This window comes from Saprolegnia diclina, assembly GCF_000281045.1.
Source record: "Saprolegnia diclina VS20 unplaced genomic scaffold supercont1.119, whole genome shotgun sequence".
In the NCBI taxonomy this organism is placed as follows: domain Eukaryota; phylum Oomycota; class Saprolegniomycetes; order Saprolegniales; family Saprolegniaceae; genus Saprolegnia; species Saprolegnia diclina.
The window spans coordinates 110,653-118,353 of NW_008246186.1; the positions used below are offsets into that span (position 1 = coordinate 110,653).

The 7,701-nt window shown below is 57.4% G+C and overlaps 2 protein-coding genes across 2 annotated transcripts; both read left to right on the plus strand.

Moving 5' to 3' along the window:
• The first annotated feature begins 1,253 nt into the window (after positions 1 to 1,253).
• SDRG_16235 (hypothetical protein) lies at positions 1,254 to 5,401 on the plus strand. Its single transcript, XM_008622435.1, has one exon. It carries the CDS (start codon positions 1,327 to 1,329, stop codon positions 5,326 to 5,328), a length of 4,002 nt encoding a protein of 1,333 aa, XP_008620657.1. The 5' UTR covers positions 1,254 to 1,326; the 3' UTR covers positions 5,329 to 5,401.
• Positions 5,402 to 6,416: 1,015 nt separating this feature from the next.
• On the plus strand, positions 6,417 to 7,010 carry SDRG_16236 (hypothetical protein). The gene has a single exon (XM_008622436.1). The coding sequence runs from the start codon at positions 6,426 to 6,428 to the stop codon at positions 6,993 to 6,995; it is 570 nt and encodes a 189-aa protein (XP_008620658.1). The 5' UTR covers positions 6,417 to 6,425; the 3' UTR covers positions 6,996 to 7,010.
• Positions 7,011 to 7,701: the final 691 nt, after the last annotated feature.

A 7,701-nucleotide genomic window follows, 5' to 3' on the forward strand; every position in this document is an offset into this window, starting at 1 on the left:
GCTCCTCGCTCAACACGAGTGGCCGCGCCAGCACCTTGTCCCGCGGATCGCGCTCCTGCCTCCGCCGGCCTAGATCAAGATCATCACCAGCGCCTACACAACGAAGAAAGTCCGACTATTTTATTTAGCGTAGATTTACGTATCTATTTTAACCCTTCAACGCCCATTAATAGACGACCCACTTCAACAACAACGATATGGACTGATTGGCGCTAAAACATATGGTTATCAAGGAGATTTAGTGTTTTGTCAGCAGGCGATACACGAGCCTTTCAATTGTGAATGTTAATGACATTTATGTACACGTGCCGGCCCGGAGCTTGTAGAACTGGGGTGTAAGCGCAGTCGAGATAGAGTGTATTTGCTTTCATGGTACATGTAGTCGCTAAAACGCAATCCACAGGGTATTATCAAGGGTATACCCTTGGTATTATCGAGGTCGCACGGAACTCTTTGAAGCCATCGTTATCGTCCATGGGAGTCTCTAGTCTATAGTAGAGACTCCCTGGAAGAATCGCACCCCCAAAAGAATTGGACCGAACTACGTGTGCTTCAGAAAATGCGACGCATCTTGCAGCGAGCTGCATCGAAGGACTGGACCTTGCCAGTTGACAGATTCAGAGTGACACCAGCCCTCGACGGAAGCGGCGTGTTTGCTCTTGTAGTCAAAAAGAACCAATGCGAGGGGCGGTGCAGTATAGAAAAGAGTTGGGCGCCATCGGTTTGCATGTATCGAACTCGCAGCGAGGAGCTGTTAACCTCGTGCGGTGCTTGCATCATGGAAGCACTGCCATGAACCCAATATGTCATGTTGCGCGAGGAAACATCAAGTTTGTAGAATATGGCGGCTGTAGGAGCCACCCACTGCGAATATGCTTGCAGGGTCGACCATTTTGCTGCGCGTTCACCGAGCACCTGCCATGCACGTCGCAAGGTTGACGCCGGCGCAAGGCGCTCTCATTTGCTCGTGATCGAGGCTCGAGGTCTCTTCATGCAGTGCTACTGCAACCGCAATGTTGCCCTTCGGAGGCCGAATCATCGCATCGAACCTCAAAGCGGCTCGCCCGTCGCATCCGCGTGCGTGGCGTCCACACCTACAAACTTTCAGTTTAGTCGTACATTCGTGTACGGCATCGTACAACGCCGTAAACATTTTAATGCACCGTTCTCTGTCGGTTTGTATGCCACTAAAATAGCACCGAATCATCCGAATCAGATGTTTGAAATTGCCTTTCGTTCTCGCACCGAGTTATCAGAAGCGTTCGGGCAACTGAACGCGATGGCGCGGAACCGAACTGGATGATCATGACCATTTGTCTTTGATCCATGCACCGCAGCATCGACCACGAGGTGCTCTCGTCGCTCTATGCGAGCCGGAAGCGGTACACGGCGACGGGCGACGAGGACGTCCGGCCGAGCCTCGTGAGCGCGGTCCTGCAGTCGCAATACCCCGACAGCCGACGCCACCGACACAGCGCCCACCTCTCAACAAATGCGCTCCGCACCAACAAGTCGTGGAACTTTCTCGAGTCCTCCAAGCAGCTGCACAGTCCACTTGACGAAGCCTCGGTGGTTGCCAAGCTCACATTGGCATGGCTCAACCCGCTCTTCAAACAAGGCGCCACCGAGCCCTTGGACGCCGACGACGTGCCGTCGCTGCGCGCCAAAGACAGCATCGCGCTTCTTCACAAGCGCTTTCAAGCGCGCTGGATCCCCGAGCAGCAGTCGAACGCACCGCGTCTGTTTCGAGCGCTGCTATGGACGCTGGCACCCGAGCTCGCCCGTGCATTTGGCTGCCACGCGCTCTACCTCGTCATCAACCTCGTGATTCCGACAATGATCAAGGGCATTGTGTCGTACCTCTCGAGCGGTGTCAACCCTGTCACGAATGCGCCCGAGCAGCCGCTGGAGGCCGGTCTTGTCTACGCCTTTGGCCTTGCGGTCCTCTCGTTCCTGGGTGTCACGGTTCTCGGCTTCGCGTGGTCCGTCAACATTGAGCTCAGCAACTGCGCGCGGTCAATCGCCATGGACCAAGTGTACTTGAAGGCTGTCTCGGCGCCGACGGCCGCGACGACCACGTACACGTCGGGTGACGTCATCACGCTGGCCAACATTGACAGCGAGCGGCTCTTCCATGGGCTCACGTGCATCTGTTACGTGCTGCTTTCACCGCTGGCGCTGCTTGCGATTTTTGTGCTCATTGGCTTTGAGATGGGACCCATTGTCGCGGTCACAGGCGCTTGCACGATGCTGGGCTTCCTCCTCTCGGCGTTTGGCCTCTCGTACGCCTTGTCGGCGGCGCGGGAGCGCCTCGTGGACGCGACTGCGCGGCGCCTCTCGCGCACGCAAGAGCTTCTCCAGAGCATTCGGACCATCAAGCTCGGCGCATACGAATCCATCTTGCTGGACACGGTGTTCCAGCTGCGCGCGATCGAGCTCCGGTGCATCGGGTGGTTCCAGCTCCTCTGCAACGTCAACATCGACGTCTTTGTGCTGGCGCCCGTCTTTACGACCGTGGCCATGTTCGCCGTCGCCGACACAGCCGACGTCTCGGCCGGTGCTGCCTTTTCTGTCGTCAGTCTCATGGTCGTCGCGCGCTTCCCGTGCAACATCTTCTCATCGGCCGTGCGGTATGCCTCCGAAGCCATCGTCAGCTGCGACCGCATCCAAACATACCTTTTGGCGCCGGCGCCGAGCCGATCAAGTGCCGTCAACTCGAAAAATGATTGGATTGCACTGACACAAGCGAGCTTTGCGTGGTGTCCACCGACCGATGCGACGCCGCAGCCCTCGGCGAGTGGGCCAACGACGCCCGGTCTCGCCGCGCCGCTCCCAATTGCGTCGCCCCACGCGACGTCGCAGCCGCTTCTGCAAAACATTACGTTTTGCCTTCCGCGCACCGAGATGGAGTCCTTTACAGTTGTCGTCGGACCCGTCGGCAGCGGCAAGTCGAGCTTCCTCCGCGCCCTGCTCGGCGACATGTGGCCGCGGCCTGCAATCACTGCCAACATGGCATACGCGAGCCAAGAACCGTGGCTCTTCGACGACACAGTGCGCAACAACGTTCTACTGCACCGTCCGTACGTACCGAGCCTCTACCGACGCGTGCTTTCTGTCACCGGGCTCACCCTCGACACGGCAGCGATGGCGTCGGGCGACTTGACCATGGTCGGTGAGCGTGGCGCGGCGCTCAGCGGTGGCCAGCGCGCCCGTATAAACCTCGCGCGTGCTTTGTATCAAGTTGATAGTGCTGACATCTTCTTGCTCGACGATCCGCTCAGCGCGCTCGATCTCCATGTCGCGTCGCACGTCTTTCAAGAAGTCAAAAAGTTTTTACGCGGCAAGCAAGTGCTCATGGTCATGAACGCTCACCACCACTTGCTCGTGCATGCGACGCGCGTCATCACGCTCACGGTCGGCACGATCGTCGGGGACGAGTCCCCAGCCCGCCGGACGACTTTGTGCAAGCAAGAAGACGCGGACTCTCCGCATGACGACGGCGACGACGGCGGCGACGACGATGGCTTTGTGGTGCTGCCAGCCATGGACACCATTGCGTCGTCGGTGGTCGAGCTGTCACACCACGACACGCCAGCTGTGCTCGACACAACGACCAGCTCTTCTGCTTCCGACGACGAGGCGCCTCCAATCGGCACGACGTACTTGGCCTACCTCGGTGCGTCGGGCGCAGCCCCGTGGCTCGTGCTTCTGACGCTCGTTGCGCTCTACACTGTCTACCAAGTTGCGTACTACATCACGGACTGGTACCTCGACACGGCCGTCGCCGCGGGCAAAGGAAGCATGGGGATGTACGCGGGCTTGGCGCTCGCGACCGTCGTTGCGAGCTGTCTCAAGGATATGTTTGTCATCTTGGTCTCGCTGCGCTGCTCGGCCAGCGTGCACGCCAAGGCCCTCACGCGCGTCGTCGGTGCGTCCGTGCCGGCATTCTTTGATACGACGGCGCTTGGCGACATTCTCAACCGGTTCTCGACCGACCTCGCCGCAATGGACACGGACTTGCCGTACTTTACGTACCAGTTTGCGACCGACGCGTTCCATACAGCGTGTATCGTCTTGGTGGTGTGCTACTACACGCCGCTGCTCATTGCGCTCTTTCTCCCGCTCGGGTACCTCTTTGTGTCGTACCAAATGTACAACTTGCTCTCGGCGACGGCGTTAAAAGGCCTCGACCTAGCGTCGCGCGCGCCGCTCGTGACCAACTTGAGCGAAACCCTTGACGGCCGCGCGACGATCCAAGCTGCGCACGTCGAGAAGGCGTTTGTCGAGAAACACCGCGTCTTGGTCGACGCCAACGCGGCGTGCTATGGCATCTATTGGCTCGCGGGCACCTGGCTCGAAATCCGCCTCGGCTGGCTCAGCGCGCTCGTCGTCTCGGCCGTCGCGATTGTTATTGTGTGCTTGCGTGCGTCCATGGATGCGCACATCGCCGGTCTTGTCCTAGTCTACGTCATGAGTCTCTCGGCCAATGTCCAAGAAGTGCTCCGCGTCATGGGCTATGTGCAGACGTACACGACGTCGGTTGCGCGCCTCTTTGCCTACCATTCGCTGCCGGCCGAAGTCGACTTGGTCGCGGCGGCGGCGGCGCCGTGGCCCTCCCATGGACGCATCTGCTTTGACCAGTACAGCATGCGCTACCAGCCTCATCTACCGCTCGTGCTCTCCAACATTAGCCTCGTCATCCAGGGAGGCGAAAAGGTCGGTATTTGTGGCCGGACGGGTTCGGGGAAAAGCTCGCTCCTCTCGGCACTGATGCGACTCGTGCCGGGTGACGCAGGCTCCATCACGATCGACGGCGTCGACGTCACGACCGTGCCGCTCACGACGCTCCGATCGCGCATCACGGTGATTCCGCAGAGTCCTGTTCTTTTTGCGGGCTCGCTCCGCACCAACTTGGATCCAACGGGCGAAGCAACCAACGAGGCGCTGACCGCGGTTTTGGGCCAGATCCATTTGGGTCACCTCGGGCTCGACTTTGTCATCGAGAACGGTGGCAACAACGTCTCGGTCGGGCAGCGCCAGCTCGTGTGCTTTGGGCGTGCGCTCCTGCGCCAGAGCCGCATCGTGATCCTAGACGAAGCAACCGCGTTTGTTGACGCCGAGATGGAGGGCATCCTCCAGGAGATGCTCGCCAAGTGCTTTCGCCACACGACGATGCTCACGATCGCCCATCGGCTCCAAACGATCATCGACAGCAGCGACAAGGTGCTCGTGCTCGACGCCGGCGCCGTGCTCGAATTTGACGCGCCGACGACACTGCTCCGCGACGCCACCAGCGCGTTCTACCAGCTCGTCCAAGCCACGTCCTAGTTTACGTCATCTATTTGTTCAAAGTAACTCACCAACGACGCTCCGTACAATGAATTGTAGTATCTAGTTTCACACGACGTAGTGGTGGATACGTGGCCGCACGAGGCTTCGTTGCATGTTCTCGAGCTGCAGTTTCTGCGTGAAAGTCGAGGACGTAATCAAGCTCACACAATACAGATGTGCATTCGGGATGACCAGTCGCAAGTAGCTTTGATGCTGGCCGGTTACTCAAATTTTGCAGACGACGACAGCCGAGCAATGGAGCAGCGTAACGTGGTATCACGTACGCCAGGCATCAAAGCTACTCTGGTAATGGTGTACGCTGCGTTCTCTCGGTCGCGCTCCGTCACAACGAGGGGTGCGGGCATTGAGTCACCTTGTATTCTGTTCTCGATTCTACTGCATCGCGTCTTTTGAAGGATTTGAATGGAGCAATCGCAGTGACCACACAGCAAAATGTTCGAAGAGGCGCCGCCGCGGACGCTTGTATCACCGTTCACCCAAGCCTTCCTGTTGAGTGTCATTGGTTACAGCGTCTGCGGCGCTGCAACAGACACGCAGCAAAATGGAAAGACTCGCATATTGAGACCGTGGTCCATTCGATTACTTGCCTTCGGCAAAGCCGCCCCTTGCTTTTGTCAATCAAAGGCGCTGGTCACCCATCGACGCCGTCCGTAGAGTAACCGAAACAAATCAACATGCCGGTAATCTGCCGCGAGGCTGTCGAGAACGCTTGTCGAGAGCTCAGAACGCTCGTATTGGATGCATGTATAGTTGTAGAGTTGCATGTTCTTTAGCAGGCTGTCGACGGGCGCCGGGTAGAGTTGCATGTCCGTGCTCGCGGAAAAGACCTTCCTTCTTTTGACCGGATGCCATGAAAGAGCTGAGCGCTGGCCGATGTCACGTGAGAGCAGCCGCGGACTACGCATGATGGTCACGCGAGACGAGATTATTATCTCGACAATAGTGCAGCGCACTTGAGTCTCCTAATGCCAGAGCATGCGACATGTGGACCGTCCTACGGGCAACAATACGGACCATCACTCTGTGAATCGCCTTGGACGCAAATGACCGCCGCAGTTTGAAATTTGCACGCCATGACGTCGACCGAGTGCTGCTTCCACGGCTGCATTAAGACAGCGCTTGCAGGCTCGATCAAGTGCCACTTCCACCGCAACCGAACCAAGTGCTCGGTCCTCGAATGCTGGAACCAAGTGTACGCACGGCAGCGCTGCGTGAGCCACGGAGGCCGCAAGCCGTGCATCGTGGCCGGGTGCAACGCCAACGCTCGACTTGGAGACCTGTGCGGTCGCCACGGCATCAAGTCAGACAAGAAGATCTGCTCGATGCCGGGCTGTGCGAGTCTTGTGCACACACAACAGCGATGCGTCCGCCACGGCGGTGGGCGATCGTGTAGAGTTCAAGCGTGCGGTACCCTCGCGCGGGCAGGGGGCTACTGCTACCGCCACGGCAAGCAGTACCAAGCGACGGCGTCACCGTGCAAGTCAGACCATGAGTCACCACAGCTCGACGGCATCACGTGGGACGCTCGCTCGATGCAGATCAGTCTCGGCTACGAAGACAACATCGACCTATCAATCTTAGATTGCCTGATTTCCGATACGATGTCCGATGATATTTTGTACAATGCTACCTTTTCTGTTTGAATTTTACACTTTGGCGCCACCGTCAGTTTCAATGGGATCCATGTACGTTGGGAAGGAACGGGCGAGCGCGGACCAGAATTAAGCCACTTCGTAAGTATAATTTGCCTATTGCGGCACCAATGCTTGAGATCTGAAACGCAACGTGAGGGCTTTAAACACGATATCTCGACTGATTGGTTTTGATAACGACTTTATTCTCTAACGTTACACGCTAGATTGCTAAACCACTTGTTAGCCTTAGCAGATGGCGTCGATCGTCTGATAACAACTCAGTATCGATCTATCATTCTAACATTCAAACTACCCAACGGCTCAGGTCTTTGTGTCGACGTTTCCGATCCTGCCGACGCCTCGGGCACTCCGGGTAGTATGTGACAATCGTGTGCAGCAAACTGCATTCCATGTGCCATCTTGATACTCTCCTCGTAGCGCCATCGTGCGTGTACCTTGCCCAACGTCGCCCAACTCACTTCTTCGCGGCCAGGCAGTCGTTGAATCGTCCCTCCGACAGACTTATGCCAAGAAAGACATTGAAGCGAAACGCGTCTGCCATGGCGTGGCACACCGCTTCGGCGCAATCGACCGAAATAATTCTGCTTGCCTTTTCTAGCAGCGGTGTAAATAAAATAAAATAAATGATAAATCATCGGAGGCCCTGAGGAGGTGTGGAATGATGCCAAGTTGCAAGTAAATTGATGGTCGTTTG